Here is a 16167-nt window from a genome sequence, read left to right on the forward strand (position 1 = left end):
TAGGTAATAATAATCGAATTTGAACTTAGAAATTAAGGTATGGGCTTGAAAAATTCAGAGACACGAAAATCGACGGTGTCATAGTTAAGTCGGGCCATGTTGGCCTACGTAACACATATTGAAATAAACACATGAAAAAATTTCCATCACCATAGTAAAATTTACAATAGGTCCCCTTTCTGGGTAAACCTCCTAACTCCTTTTTTTTCATAATTAAAATTATAGGTGAAAAACATTCTTTAGTACTGCTATTGCGTAAAAAAAGCTTCAAGTTTTTATAATTGTAACAGAATGTTCGAAAGACTCGAATTTTAATATTTCTATTAACGCACGTGTAACAGAATGGATGTTTTGACGGATTTCTGAAAAAATTATAATTTTGCAGTTGTGAGATTGACACACAACGGGGACGAATAGTTACAGTAATTTGCGATCTAATCTTTTACTATGACGTCATAGCCTGGTAAACAAGAACACTTACTCCTCGTATGCAGTTATATCAAAATCTTGGAAAAACGATAAATTTTTTTTATTCAATAATTTCTACCCAAAATTAAATTATCCTGACAAGTCGTTGTTTTTTTTCCATAGAGCTCTGGTACACAGAAAGATATTATTATTTTAGACTACTCGCCTCCATTAATTATAAAAAAATAATTTTTCTTTTACTTTATATTTACTCTAAAAATAAACTGAGAAAGTCCAAAAAATATAACGATTATATTTTTAAAAATGATCTATTTTCTCTAGAAAAATTAAAACGATTTAATATTTTTCTAGCTCTGTCCGCAGTGTCCACTTTGCCATTTTATCCCAGCTTACTTTCAACATATAGTTTAGTGACAAAATCCACGTGACATAATTTTTCATATTTTATAAATATTTTTCTCAAGTCTCTCTATAAAATTTATCATTTTTTGAACCTATCGAGTTACTAAAAAAGTATTTTTATAGCAAATAAAACAAAATAATGGTCCCGTGTATACTTTACTTCTCCCCCTTATTATTTGTATTAACAAATAATAGAAGCATATAATTATAATAAATAAAAGCAGTATAAGTTGACAGTTGCTCTACTTATGAATCTCCGAATCTTCTTAAGGGGTTAGGGGTACTCAGGGGTATGAAAAAATGATGATTTTCAATAATTTTTTTTTTGTAGTTAATTACTTTATTTGACAAAAATAAAAACATAGCTTTATTAGAACACGTTTCGATTTGACTTCACGAAAATTTCAAAAAAAAAAATTAATAATTCAAAAAGTTATCGCTGTTTTTGTAGAGCCCGTTCCTCCCGAAGTCCTTTGCGGTGATCATCATAAGTCCTTGGAGATTCATCTAAAATCAATCGGACAAGAAAAATTAGTTTTATTAATAGATAATCTTGTGCCTGATCGAAGCTTTTTTTTTTTTTTTCGAAATTAACAAAATGGCGGCCTCAGGAAATTTTTTTCAAATTTTCGAGAAAAAAACCGACAGTTTATTGTTAAAAAAAAATCGAAATTTTGAAAAAAAAAAAAAATCCTTCGATCAGGCACGAGTTTTTAATGTATTTCAAAAGTACAATAAATTTTATTGAAATCTACCGAGCAGTTTTTAAGTTACAGTGATCACCAGTTCAGAAAACATAGTTTTGAGAAAAACGCATTTAAAGTTTTGCTATGGATTTATGTCGAATTATAAGAATTATTTAATAACTTACACTGAGTCATCTATTCCTGGACCATATAATAGCTCTTCAGCCGACATAGCAGCTTCCAAAATATCGATTTGCTGGTGCCTACGTTGCAATCGACCTTCTCGGGTGTTATCATTAGCGCGCTTATCTGCTACTTTGATACGTGCAGCATCCATTCTTTCTGCATACCGATGAGAATTAGGCCCACAATTAAGTCCAAGTGTATTCATCAAGACTAATAATGAATTTATACCCTCATTAAATATACACATAGCAACGTATGCAGCTATTTGTACGATAGTAAAACTAGTATTTACCGTTTTTGGGCATATTTTCCATACTAGTTGGTTAAAGCTTTCATTATTATTCTGATTGAATCCACCTACACATCTTGAAAGTAAATTTTCATTACTAAGATCTTCGTATATAGGCTTGATAGCTTTTAAAACATCAGAAGGTAAAGGAGAATAATCGTGAGAAAAGGTATCAAGCTCTCCTCTTGCTTCAGCGCGCTGGTAAGAGCACCAAGATTCTTCGCCTTTTGGACACATATCATGATTCGGTTTTTCATCACTCGAGCCGTAGTGATAAAAGGTTGCCATTATAGCAGATTTCATATTTTCAATAGAATCACAATGCCGGCGTATTGCTAAACCATAGTACACAGTTAGTTTGTCTATTAATTTTCCTGTGAGCTTACCTCGACCACCAAGACCTTTTTGTTTACTCTTCAGCGTACGTAATCGACTCCCCATCCGCTTTTGGACATGCCCTATACATTCCTTTTTATTTACAGTTGTATTTTCGTAAGGATCTGATTTTATAATTCCTGAATAGGTCTTGGAGTCACCATCACCAATATAGTTGGCATACTTAACTCCATATTTAGTTTCAGAATACGAAAACATTTCGACCATCGCATCCACCTCCATTTTCCCAGAAGACCCTTGATGATTAGCAGAACACACATCTTCATGCGATTGATACCATTCCTCGAACTCAACAGTATTTGTTTTTTTTTTCCAATACTCACATAGCTTACAATATGCACTTTTAATGTTTATGTCAAGAATCTTTCCAGTAAAATAGCCAATTATAGAAGAAACTCCAAATGACGATGTATATCCCCGTTTTTGCCAGGTTCCATCTCCCGATACAGTTAGATGATTTATATCTTCATTTTCAGTTGTTGGCATTGCTTGCTTTTCTTCATTCACAGCTTTCGTCATGAAGGTTTCTGCGACGGCTTTACTACAATTCAAAATCTGTTTCAGTAAAATTGTATGCGTAGATTTATCTAAAAAAGACGGCATGTCCATCAGGCCGCAAAACTTGCACAATCCTTCGTATCCTATTCCTAGTATTCTCATTACAAAAATGAAACGTCTGTTTATTTCATAAGAATGCCCAACGAAAGAACAGGAAGGAATATATTCATTTCCACAGTTATTACATGCAACTACAATTTTGAATCCCAGCCCACGTGTACTTGCTGTTTGAAACACTACATTTCCATCACATTTTTTACATTTTATAAGAGCAGAAATTGCAGTGAATACCTGAATAAAATTTATTATTCGAAATTCAGTACTGCTGTCTTCAGGTACATCATCTTCAGTGTTTTGTTTTAATTTTTTAGAAGATGTACTCTGAATACTTTCATCACGTTCGGCTGTTTTCGGATTAAAAACATTCTTTCTTTTGACTGAACGCGACTTATTAATTTTTTCAGAACTCCGAAGTTCTCTTGAAACCTTTCTAGAATCACGTCCCATGGTTAATAATTTAATTCACTTGAGAAATAATTTATCACAAAACTATCGACTGATCAGTGCAACGACTACAGGTATACTGGCAACCAAAAATTATTTTTCAGTTCTTGTACTACCTACAAATTGTGAATATATGTAGAAGGATATATATAATTATAAATACATTAAAATGGGGAGATATTCATGACAATGAAACCCGAAAAGTCGGTTGCTTGCAGCTGTTTCTAGCTACCTGCTCTCGAATGCCACGTAGCACCCGAGCGTCCTTTGGTCATTGTTAAATAACTCGAAAAGAATTTGTCGGATTCACTTCAAATTTTCACACAATATTTTTAAAATATTATACTTTAAGAAAATGCAAAAAAAAAAAAATCGATTTTTTGAAAATTCTGACTACCCCTAACCCCTTAATTCAAATTGCGTTTGTTCTCGTCTGTGTTCTTGTTCTATTCGTCATTTTCACTCTAAATCTCTTGGAACGAGCATTTCTAATTTGGTATCCGAGACGCACGGCTGCGCGTGATGGTCTGACGAGATAAGTCACCCTCCACTCGTTCCGCTCGTCCGGTCGTCACCGCGTGTCCGGAATTTAGCTAACAATGCCTCCCATTGTAAAAGGGGTGACGCTTACGCCCCATCAATTACTATCCTACTTCTCCGTCACGTTCAATATATATACATATATACATTGCAAATAAATGTATTGCTCTTTCATCACGAAAACACCAATAATTAAAATAATACCCATCATCGATACTTAATTATTTATTTCAATCAATACCGTCGCTTCAATGCATAATAAAATTTATTGTTTTCATTTCAATCCCGATATTATGCCCTTCATTATTCAGAAATTAATTTTCAACGTTCATTATTTCAATTATGTATTTATTTTCAAATATATTTTACATTGTTAAAAATTTCTATTGAAATTAAAAGCAAATTACTTGAAGTTAAAATCACTCATCAATGTAAAATATAAGTATCATCATGAATTAACTTATTTGTATATTTTTTTTTTATCTTTATTTATTCACGCTATTGCAAATCTCTTTTTTCACTTGGAGATGATCCGTTTTGCCCGCCCGGGAAAAATTTTTTTTTTCAATGGTAACTAGAAATTTGGTTTAATTACCAAAATGATAATAAAAAAAAATAAGACCCAGCGTATTCGAATCGACAAAATTTCATTATTTTCTTAGCGGTCCCATTTTCCCCGCCCTTCCTCTCTATATATGTCAAATAGGTGGAATAAGTTTAAAAATTTATAAATAATTTCAAAAGTTGAACTTACGAGTAGCGAAAGGACGTTCTTAAATTTATAAAAACCACTTCATGTAACATTCATGATTCATTACAATTCGCGCATTGTTAATAAAAGCAATCGCCTGTTTTTTAAATATTAAATATTATATTTTTTTTATTTTTTATCATAAAAATAAAAGGTTGTATACTCTTGGAAGCGTTCGTTTTGGTGGTTCGCATATTTCATATCCAATATTTCATACGTTTTCCCCATTTTCATGCATACTACGAAGACCATTTGCATTTGGATTTTGCATACTTTATGATTTTATGCGCCAGCGGTTCGTCCTGTGTCACGGTTACCGCTCGTGCCACGACCTCTTTCTCTATTTTTCGACGTTTCCAAATTTAAATTCAAATTTAAACTCCGCAGATAAACTACCTTTTCTAAAACAGTCTCGTGAACGCACTATTTCATTATTATTTCATTTATTTACATTTAAAACTAAACCCACTGGTATTTTATCTGTTTAAATTAATGAATTGTCAGACTGTTAATACAATGGACTCAACGTCTTACACCAGACTCTCTATATTTTACACTCAACAGCAAACATTATAAAATATATATATAAAGCATCTAAGACTTGAGTTTCAGAGAGCTGATGCCAGCAAAGTCTTAATTAAAGATTGTGATTGCAATAAAAAGGTGTCGCGTAAAAAGTTTCTCAGCGTTGTCGGTTCTTTGATTTCCTTACACTTCCAACGGTTGCAGAACGTCCCTTTATTCTCTGCCAAAGTAAATAGACCGTATTTCTTCTGGAGATGACAGGAAATTCAATAATCCTGGCAACGAGAGGCAGCCACTGCAGCAGCACAGTACAACCTCCTACTTCTACTCCTACTTCTGCTCCTACGCTTACTATTATATATATATTATATATTATATATTGTAAAGAGACAGTTGAGTTGAAAACGTCCAACACTAGAACCCGGTAATAAAACAAAATACACTGAAATAGAAATCGTGACAAAAAGTAAAGTTCTAGTCCCTCTTGAATATAGACTTTTGAGAGACTATTTTACATGCAAAACGAGAACATTGGACATTTGCGTATTCCCAGAGGTACCTACCAACACAGAGGGTACTTTTCAACACCACAAAATGTACAGCATCCTCGCGATCTTTCGTAGTAGTGGTAGTAGAAGTAGTAGTAGCTCTATACTCAAAATCTCATACATCTAAAATTATTCCCCCGATCCTCTTGACTCCGCAGGCTACGACACTTTTATTTTTTTATTCTCCTTCTCCTTATTCTACTTATACTTCTTTCAAATTCTTTTTCTTCCATCTTTTACTCTTATTCATTTTTCTCTTTTTTTTTTTTTTTTTCATATTATTTATTTCTTTTCGTTTCTTGGCACTCTGTCTCTTGGATAGCATAAAGAATCGAGTGCTTTTCACATTCGTCATGACATTACCTACATATAGGTGTATACATATATGTATGTATATGTAACACATGCGCTGTTACAACTTAAAACTCTAGCTAGTACTAGTATTACTTTAGATTTTTTTACTCTACATTTGCTATTTGCTAAAATAAAAGTAGAAATGAGGAAAGACTAAAAGAAAATGAATAGAAACGTCTGACTCAATTCTTGGCACAAATATCCAACATACTTGTTGCCATTACATCACAGTATTTTTTATTTTATTTATTTCTTTTCTTTATCATGCATGATCATTTTAACAGCCTAAGTTCATTTTTAAATTTATTATGATGAGTCAGAGCTTAAAAATCATAAATAACCCGAAATTTCGCTCGATGGCTGATAATTTGTTGTATTTAAAACTCAATTTACCCTGCATTGAAATTATGAGTCAATGATTGTGTAGCCAATTTCAGGTCATTATGAATTAGTAGATTGAAAATTATCAATTACTAAATTTGGAACTGTGATTGACAGTTACATTAAACCATGCCTTAGTGGTCTTAAATTGTTTAATTTCGGCTGGCATAGGATAGAACTAAATTTGAAATTCCGCGTGATGGCAGCGATTGCCTTCGGCTTATGCAGCCAACCACCCTCGCCTGTAATCATTATGTTCCCTCTCTGCCGTCCAATATCCTATCAAATAGCATCAATTAATATCCTGATGTTAGTATCAACAATAGTCACGTCTACGTCAGCCAACAAAAGTATTGACTAATTTTATCAGAATAAAAAAATTTATCTGAATATTTTTTTTTATTTCTGACAGAATGGTGAATTGAATAATAACTGCAGTTGAACGACACGCTGGTATGATGGGAGACAGCTGCCGCGTGGACGAAATTACAACTGACCCGTGTGATCTCAACAATTGTCCAATCGGCCCCTTTTCCCAATTAAATTGACAAAACCCAATAAATTCGTCGCGGAATTTATAAATTAATGAAAAGTCATTTATCCTAACTTGAATAGCATTCTTTTGATTTAGACCATCGTCCATATATATATATAGGATGTTGGGTTGACGAGAGTATAAAGGGATCATTGATGTGAATTTAATTTCCGGGTATTTGGGGAATCCTTTGGTCGGTATTGGTCATTAGTCATAATGAAAGCACACAGAATATATCTTTATATAGACTTAAATCTGCGGTCGTAAATTATTTCCTCGTATTTAAGTTAAATATTAGGTATTGCATTACATTAATCAAGTAATTTAATTGGTACTCTGTGGTGCAATTATCCGATCGATCGATTGATTAATCAATCTAAATAATTTAAACATGTAGCTGCACGTATAAATTTATCTTTTTTACTGAAAGGAGGAAATAGTACGATAAGCGTGACCCCGAACGAATTTGTATTATAACGTGACGTGAATAAATTTGACGAGCACGAGACTGGCTGATGCTTCCCCACGAGACAAGAGATATCGTCGTTGAAATTCACCGGGAAAATGCACCCGTCAGTGTTGTAGAACCGGGATATTTTTCTAAGTATGAAAAAGAGAAGAGTTGAGAAAAGTGACAGAGAGAAAAATAGTCTGCTGTAGCAATGAGAATAATAAAAGGTAAAAGGAAAAAAAGAGGAACGTTTCGTGAGCAGGATCGATCTTTCGCCATCTACGAAAAAGATGGATCGAGTTCCCTGAGAAATCCTACTACCATCGTGATATTTGACGAATGGCCACTGCGGGACCTGAATATCCCCGGCACCCACCCTGTCTCTAGAGCGAACAAAAAGGAAAATAAAATAAATATATACGTATACAAATGTATATAAAACTTTTGAAAAAAGAAAACAGTACAGTTCTATTCAATCATTAATAATTTAATGTCTCGCGTGGCTTTAATTAATTCCGCGCTTCTGTTTTTGATAACAAAAAGAGGAATCTTTTTGATAAATTGCTGGTTTAAAATATATAGTACATCTCAAGCGTGAATTCTCAGGGTGTTATGTAGTTGTTTCAAAATAATTGATAATTTCTGATCGTTTCGATAATATTAAATCGTATCTACATATTAAGTCATACATTGAAATGGAATAAGTAGACTACTGTAAGCCATGATACTAAGGAACAAGTTGGATGATATTTTGAGTCGATTAATCATAATGGTCAACACATTGAAAAATTTTTTTTTCGTACACGGACAAATTATTCTCGTTTGAAATGTTATGGTGTCATAGTAAAGCCGGACCATGTTAGTCACCTGACGGAAATCGAAGTAAGAACATGCAAAAATTACTATGACCATAGTCAAATTTACAATGTTTACACTAATTTGTGATATAACCATTGGAAATTTTACTATGGTCATAATAATTTTTGCATGTGTTTATTTAAATTTTCGTCAAGTGGTCAACATAGTCCGGCTTTACTATGACACCGTAGCATTTCAAAGGAGAATAATTTCTCCGTGCATGCAGTCATGTCAGATTTTGGTAATGGTCTATAAGTGGGGCTCCACATATTTTTCAAAGTTCCAAGTTTCCACCTAAGAGCTATAAAAATTTTTTGAACTCTTGTAATAGTGAAATTTAGCATATTTCTGTTAGTTCAATACTCTAACGGTGTACAACAGCTCACCTAACATTTTGTTGCAAGTAGTTTGAACGGTATCCGCCTCCCCTTGCTAGTATAGTGTCTGACTGAAGCCCACAACATAGTTTTATGCTGGCGCGTACTAATAAGAGATGTAGTCAAAGATAAGAATACGTTAACATAGCCTTACTGACGAGTCCGTTAACGTACTTAGGACGAAACTACAAATATTATGGCAAATAGGCATACACCTTAAGATTTGGTGGTTGACTTAAGAGTCAATACATATAATGAAAAGAAACAAGGCAATTTGCCTATTTTTGGATTTTTGCTTGATATAAACAGGCAGAGCCCCGATTATGAACCTTTACCCAGATTCTCTGTATGGACGTCTGTACGTTAGCAAGATAATTCACGAAAGTTTTTAGCGGGTAATTTTTATTGGTAGGCACTATTGTGACTACTCTCTAAAAATGAATTAGTGAAATTCACTGCGAATCAGTGAATAGTCACCATTTCTACAGCTATAAGCATACCACTAATTCAACCAGTATACTTATAGCTGGTTCCCAGTGAATATTCATTAATTCAAAGTGAATTTCACTGATTCATTTTCGGAGAGTAAGTACGTTATAAATACATGACTCCTACTGTATATTTTTGTTTTACCATCAAAGTTTGAAGTTTGCATTGCTTAATTTTTTAAATTATTGAAAGCTGTGTTGTAAGTATATGTAAAATAAATGTTGAGTTTATAATAACGATCATTTAAATGAAGCAATTTAGTTTGCGGACGATAATCTGTTAGTGAAATCGCTAAGTTGGAGTAAAACATTAAGCCGATTTCAGTATTCCTGGCATGTACGTCTCTGCATGTTCACTGCGGCGTAGAGACCAGCGATTCGTATTATACAGCTAGCTAGATAGGAAGTGAACCCAGCATGCTACCACTCCCTAAAAAGTTATTCTTCTACTCTCTTGGCTCAAACTGCGCCCAAAGTACACTGGCGGTAGCATAAGCCAGCAAAGTTGTAGTAGTATATAGTTGATTTAAAGGAAAATGGAATAAGAGGAAGAGAGAAATAGGTGTAGAGCCCTTTTCAACCTTCTTACTGAACTAGTTAAATCATCCAGCCGCGGGCCAACCTCGCGGATTCTGTTCACGTACAAGAAATTTATTTGAGGCGCGTATGCGCTTCCCAGTTTTCAAAGAGACTGTAAACCTGCTAAAGCCAACGAGTTTTAATATTTTTTTTTTCTATCATTGGTGTGATATGCATTAAATTTAGTTCTTCTTCATCTCTTCGACTCTAAACTCTCCTCAATTTACCGGGAAATCTCTTGGACCGGGGTAACTTTAAACGGATGGCTTATCAGTCCCTCTTTTTCAACAACCAGCTTAGCCCATTACTTCTTGTGTGCTGGCAACTCTCGTTCCTCACACCAGTATTAGGTTTGATCAATTTCTGAGACTTAACAGGAGAGCCAACCATCCAGCATTCGGATATTTCTTTAGCTAACCCTCCTGGATCTGTATATCGTGTTTGCTCGTTGATAAAACGAGAGTTGGGTTGACAGCTTTTCCATCTGATCATCATCTATATTACAACAATATTCACAGCCCATTTCCTTTAACCAAGATATTAATCTACAATTATATATATATATATATATATATATATATATATATATATATATATATATATATATATAAATTACATTTTTTCGATTTTTATAAATGAACTACTGTAGACTGAATGGTGTTAAAATGAACTCATACCGGTGTAGCTGTGTTACTTAGTGGTGTTATATCCAGCCGGCGTTAAAACGGTGTACATACGGAGTAAATTAGCTCCGATCGGAATGTTAGGGTGTGAATATAAGTGTTTCAAGATCTGCAAAACAGAAAAAATAATAATAAGAATAATAATAACAAATCGTTAAAATTATGAAACTATCATTCATTGAGATAAAAACAATTTCATGCCTATAAAATAATAAATGTCACTTTTATTAAACTGAACAAATTGCATAAATTTTTTATCACATCAAATTAAATATTGAGGTACAATATAATAATTATTTTTATGATAACTGTGATGTTTTTCACAAGGTGACAACTGATTTAGAGATGATAAATCAATCATTGATCATTTTATCTCATTTTTCTCGTTGATTTAGTTTGCAAGTAGACTTGAATGATAAAAATCTGTTTCCCATATTTTATACAATAACATTAACATGTCATTGTGAACATATATGCTTTGGATTTCTCCATAAATTGGTAAATCTGTCGAATCATTAGTTTTTGAAACAATAAAAATCTTTTTTTTTTTGTATTCGAAATGCAATTCGACTTCTGATACTTTTTTTAACACTGCTTAACACTTAGGAAAAATTTTAACACCGAAAACCTTAACACCGAGATAACATGGACTTACGCTTTTTTTTACAATGTACACGCAGAGAAAAATGCTGTAGTTTCTACTATGCCCGAATCATAATTATTACAATCGCAAATTTTTCTTACTGTAACTATCTCGATATATTAATAATTACAATACCTATCGTTATTCTTATCATGTGAGATGGTAACCGTTACCATCTTGCGTTAGTAACATTAAAAATCAGACGCAGCTACGACTATTCGTTTTTAATACCAATGAAAATAGTAGAGGATACCATCCTACCCTAGTAGAAATAATCGAGGGTAGCCAAGATTACAAACTAGGCCCTCGCTAGCGATATCAAGGCAAAACTAGAAATCGCGCCACCTACAACTCATGCGTAAGTATTGCTTGAACCAATATCCGTGTACGCTAGTGTGTGTGTATTTTATTGTATTGGCTCCGTGCGCTTACGTATACTACTATAGAAGTAAATGTGTATTGTGTATACGTATTATCCTCCAGAAGTTCTGATCCTTCTTGTTGGTGGCGCTGTCATTATGCATGTATACGTCTCACACTGATGATTTAATAGTATTAGTATTTTCGTGCACGGAGCCAATACAGTAAATAACCTATTATAATAGTAAAAATTACTATCTAACATAGAAGAGCCTACTACCTTTACATAATAGTTTTTATTATATCAACACTGTAAATCAAAGTGTTTAAATTTAAATTCCGAAGTGTTTTGTTGTCATTTAAATACATTGTAGTCACTTTCTAAACGTTTGAAAGTGTGTAGAAAGTGACTACAATTTATTTAAATGGCAATTAAACACTTGGGTGTTTTTAATTAAAACACTTCGATTTACAGCGAATATATTAATAGATCATATTACGCTGCGATAGTGAATACTACAATATTTTCTCTCCGTGTAGCTAATAAATTTCAAGCGATTCCGTCAAGCGTTCTATGGTCTAAACCAATAGAAAAACAGTTTCCATAAGAGTAGACTTATAGAGGATCTCATGATACCAATATAAAATGTAATAGTGAATGCGGGTTTTTAGAGTTTATATGGAATAGTGTACTGGAAAGTAAAGGTAGCAGTGGAAAAGGCTAAAGATTCTTACAGTTGGTTGATTTCTTGGTACTTGCTGTTTCTCTCGGCAACCAAAACTTTAAGTATTCCAAAAGCCTTATGGACAAGACGGAAACTGAGTGTATAAAACCCGCTACAACTGCAACACAGAAACTCATTTTATTTCGTAGTAAAAAAAAAAACGTCCGAGAAAGTAGTACGCATAAAATGTTATTTTTTTGTTCTTCTATTGTTTACTTTTAAAGAGAAAATTATTTTAGTTTTAAATTTTTTAACCCTCGAAAAGAAACCACGAGAGAAATAGACTACGCCAGAACACGTAAGGAGCTTTTGTTTTAACAAACTTGCCACGTGCACCCGGTGTTTTTTGTCAAATCGCGCGAAAAGATAAAGTCTGGTACGTTACTTGAATACGGAAACAAAAGTACACGAGGTTTTGTTATTTTTATTCACAATTTTAATTTTTTTTACTGTACCCTTATTCTTTATCTTGCCTTTAAAAAAACCACATTGAGAAAAAAGGAGGAACTATAAATGTCTCGAGATTGTAGATTTTATTATTTTTTTACGTACATTTTAGTTTTATTAACTGATCCACCTAGTGATTTAGCTCGACCTAAAGATTGGCTAGGGCATATAAAGTTAATTTACTTTAGACAATTTGTTATCTCAGTGATATTTTAGCTTGACATCTTTAAATTAAAGTTTCCAGTTAATATATATGGAGAAGAGTGAGCAAAACGGGATCGGGTGGGAGAAATGAACTACCCCAAAAATTTGATAAAAATTTTTTTTTCGAAATTGGTTTACAATTGTCATTTACGACTTTTATTACAGTCGAGTCGCATTATGAGTCCGCTCGTTATAGTTCCGTCGACTCGAATTTTTTTTTTAAGACAATCCCTCTCCATGAACTAAAAAAAAAATTCATTTCAGTCTCTTGATATGAGACCGCAACATTAGTGAGACGAATTAAATGTTAATTTTTTTTAGTTATACGTTTTATTTTTTAATTAAAATATAAAATACAACTTATAGTAACATATTTAATAAATGTTATTGTTATAATAATCATAGAATACGTATATTATTATAATAAATAAGTAAATACACGGCAAGAAATATTTTGCTGATACCACTATGCCAATTCGGGCGTGAACGCCATACTTTATGGTATCGAAGATTTTTATAGGTTGTAAAATTGTATGCATAGATGATTCGACCATTGCGGGAATAGTAACATCGGCAGTAGTTGTCGCGGACGCCGCAATGTCAGTTTGGCCGTCAGGCCCATACTGCGTTGCTGTATCCACAATGCTTCTGGCCGATAAACCTAGTCTAACGACATCTATATAGTTTTGGTGGTAATACGATAGTATACATTGATTGACACGCCAGAAATTATAGCGGGAAAAACTAGCAGCATTTGTGCCCTCGGCATTGTAGTACGGGTCTCAGGGCCATGCTGTTTCGCCGTGCCTGCTATGCATACGTGTGAGCAATACAATAGCTCCAGTGGCTCCAATGCTATATAGAATAGTAAATACCGCCATACTTCTGGGACTCGTAACAATACTGTCTTGGAATATTTCACATACTATTTTAGTATCTGTCTTGAGACCATACCAGCATGGTGTTGAACGCCATGCATTTCTTACCCTGTAATTAATTCTAAATTAAATAATAAGTGACTATGAAAATAATTACATACGTACTTACACACTTGTAAAGTAGAGGAAGTATAATCTCCTACTAAGCAGAAATAGGGGTGCAGGAATTCTTAGAATTATACACGCTGAAAAAAAAATGCTAACTATTATCATCTTGCAATAGGGAATGATTACTATTTGTATGTGATAATCATTGTCATGCTTTTACGTTAACTATTCGTTTCTCGCATAGTAATATTTACTATTGCCGATAGTAATAGTTACCATTTAGATAGTAGTATTCCTTATGTCTACAAAATTTGTGATTTTGCCTTCTAAAATAGTAATGATTATCATCACGGATAAGAATGGTTACTATCTAGATAAGAATGCTTACCATCTCTGATAGGAAAAGTTAACACAAAAGAATGAGAATCATTAAAATGTAAGGATGGGAATAGTTACTTCGTTAAGATGGCAAGTATTACCATTTTTTTTTCAACATGTATACTCTTACAGCCTTGTAGGCGGGTTCATAACGCAACTCGACTGTATCATACTTATACACTTTTGAATGTTCTAAATTTTTTTTTCAGGAATTTTTCAGTGTCAAATTTTTTTTTTTAACTTACATTAGATATAAACAAATTCTATTATAGTCATTTTTCTTTACACATAAACAAAAAAAAGTTTTTTTACTTTTTTGGGGGGTAGTCTTTGTTGCCCATTCAGGGAAAAAAATGTTTTTCTATGGTAGCTGGGAATTTGGATTAAGTTCTTCGTATGTAAGTCGAAAAATGGAGATTCACCTTTTTCAAATGCACAAAAATCCATTATTCTCTTAGTGGTCCCGTTTTCCCCGCCTTCCCCTATTATAAGAAAAAGTAAAATAAATGCAACCTTTTGAGTATCATTTTAAACATATAGACGGTCTATTCTCAATCTTTTGCATTATGCAAAGCCGATCTACTATTTCAGATCTCTCATCTTTTTCTCCATTTTAAAGCTTATTTTTATTTATATATATTATACTTATGCGATATATATTCACACACAAACGTTACGTTACCACATATCATATATTTTATTTTAAATATCCAATAATTTTATTTTATTTCACATATGATGTACGATGTTCTCCCGTGTTTTTCCATTGATAGAAAAAATATAGATGAAATATATATAGATAGATAGACATATATCGTTGAGGTCGATTTATCTGTACAACAGCTGCATTGGAGTGTCATTGGTTCGCATCCTCGCATATCTTGGATTCATTTTCAAGCACCAAAATACGTTGGTATAAAATTTGAGTCGAGGAAAGTGCTTCTCCATCTCTTGACAGAATTTGAAATATTTTCCTTTGCATCTCTACCGTAAGGTAGATCTATATGTCTATATATTTATAAATGTCTGGTGGAATTTGTCGATGCTAGTCAAGACGTACGGAATGAAAGGATAAGTTTCTGGAGTAGGTATGTCGCGTTTTACAACTACTAACAAATAAGAGAGCTATGTATAGAGAAAGCAAGTGAAATACTTGGGAAAATCGTTTGACGTTAAATTCAACTCATGCGACTGACAGGAGAAGCCGAGGATCGCCGAGGATTCTTGGATATGATGTTCAAAATAAGAATACAATTATTATTATTTCTAAAAAAGTCGTTTTTAATGTCAACGGTATTTTATAGTTACGCTAGAAGAAAATAAAAGATATTTTGAAAACAAATTTCTGTTGCAAAAATTCTTATTGTTTTTATTTTCAACTAAAAAAAGGCCATTCGGCATCCGAAATGGAAGTAGATTTCTCACTTAAATCAAACCGTTAATGATAGATGTACTCATTACAACGTTATTTAGACAAAATTAATACAGAAAACAGCATTTTTCATTCATTAGAAAATTTCAAAGTGCCACCATTTCTAGAAAGCTCAACCGATTTTTATAAATTTTTAAGCTTGATCAAGATGATTACCTAGAGAATAAGTATATATAATTTAATAATCACCCATCAAAAATTTTCAAAGATATAAACAATGGCATTATCACCATAACACATGAGTCAATTATGTGACTTTGAACCCTTATTAAAAGTGGAACAGTTATCGTAAAACAAAAAATAAAAAAAGGAAAATATATCTTTTTCTATCGGCCATCAAGTTCTCTTTACATAAGGATCTTTTAATAAGGATAGATATACCCATTAAAAAGTTATTTTCGAAAAAAGCCGGAAAAGTAGGATTTTTGGAATTTCAAATCCACCATTTCTAAACTAGACCGATTTAGCTCAT

General features: G+C 32.9%; 2 protein-coding genes across 6 annotated transcripts in view; one reads left to right on the forward strand and one right to left on the reverse strand.

The window, feature by feature from the left end:
- The window catches only part of LOC130673095 (uncharacterized), a 332376-nt gene that overhangs the window by 93767 nt on the left and 222442 nt on the right, over positions 1 to 16167 (forward strand). The window lies entirely within an intron of this gene.
- Positions 1123 to 4183, reverse strand: LOC130673100 (uncharacterized). 2 transcript variants are annotated; one of them, XR_008990832.1, is made up of 4 exons: positions 3614 to 4183; positions 1996 to 3566; positions 1703 to 1913; positions 1123 to 1338 (listed from the first exon to the last, which is right to left on the reverse strand). XR_008990832.1 is itself a non-coding variant. In XM_057478021.1 (3 exons), the coding sequence occupies exons 2-3, from the start codon at positions 3451 to 3453 to the stop codon at positions 1335 to 1337; spliced, it is 1755 nt and encodes a 584-aa protein (XP_057334004.1). In that variant the 5' UTR covers positions 3454 to 3566; positions 3614 to 4183; the 3' UTR covers positions 1123 to 1334. The 2 variants fall into 2 exon arrangements, 1 of the variants encoding a protein (XP_057334004.1); XM_057478021.1 differs by having other exon boundaries at positions 1703 to 3566.

Source organism: Microplitis mediator, chromosome 8 (assembly GCF_029852145.1).
Source record: "Microplitis mediator isolate UGA2020A chromosome 8, iyMicMedi2.1, whole genome shotgun sequence".
NCBI lineage: Eukaryota > Metazoa > Arthropoda > Insecta > Hymenoptera > Braconidae > Microplitis > Microplitis mediator.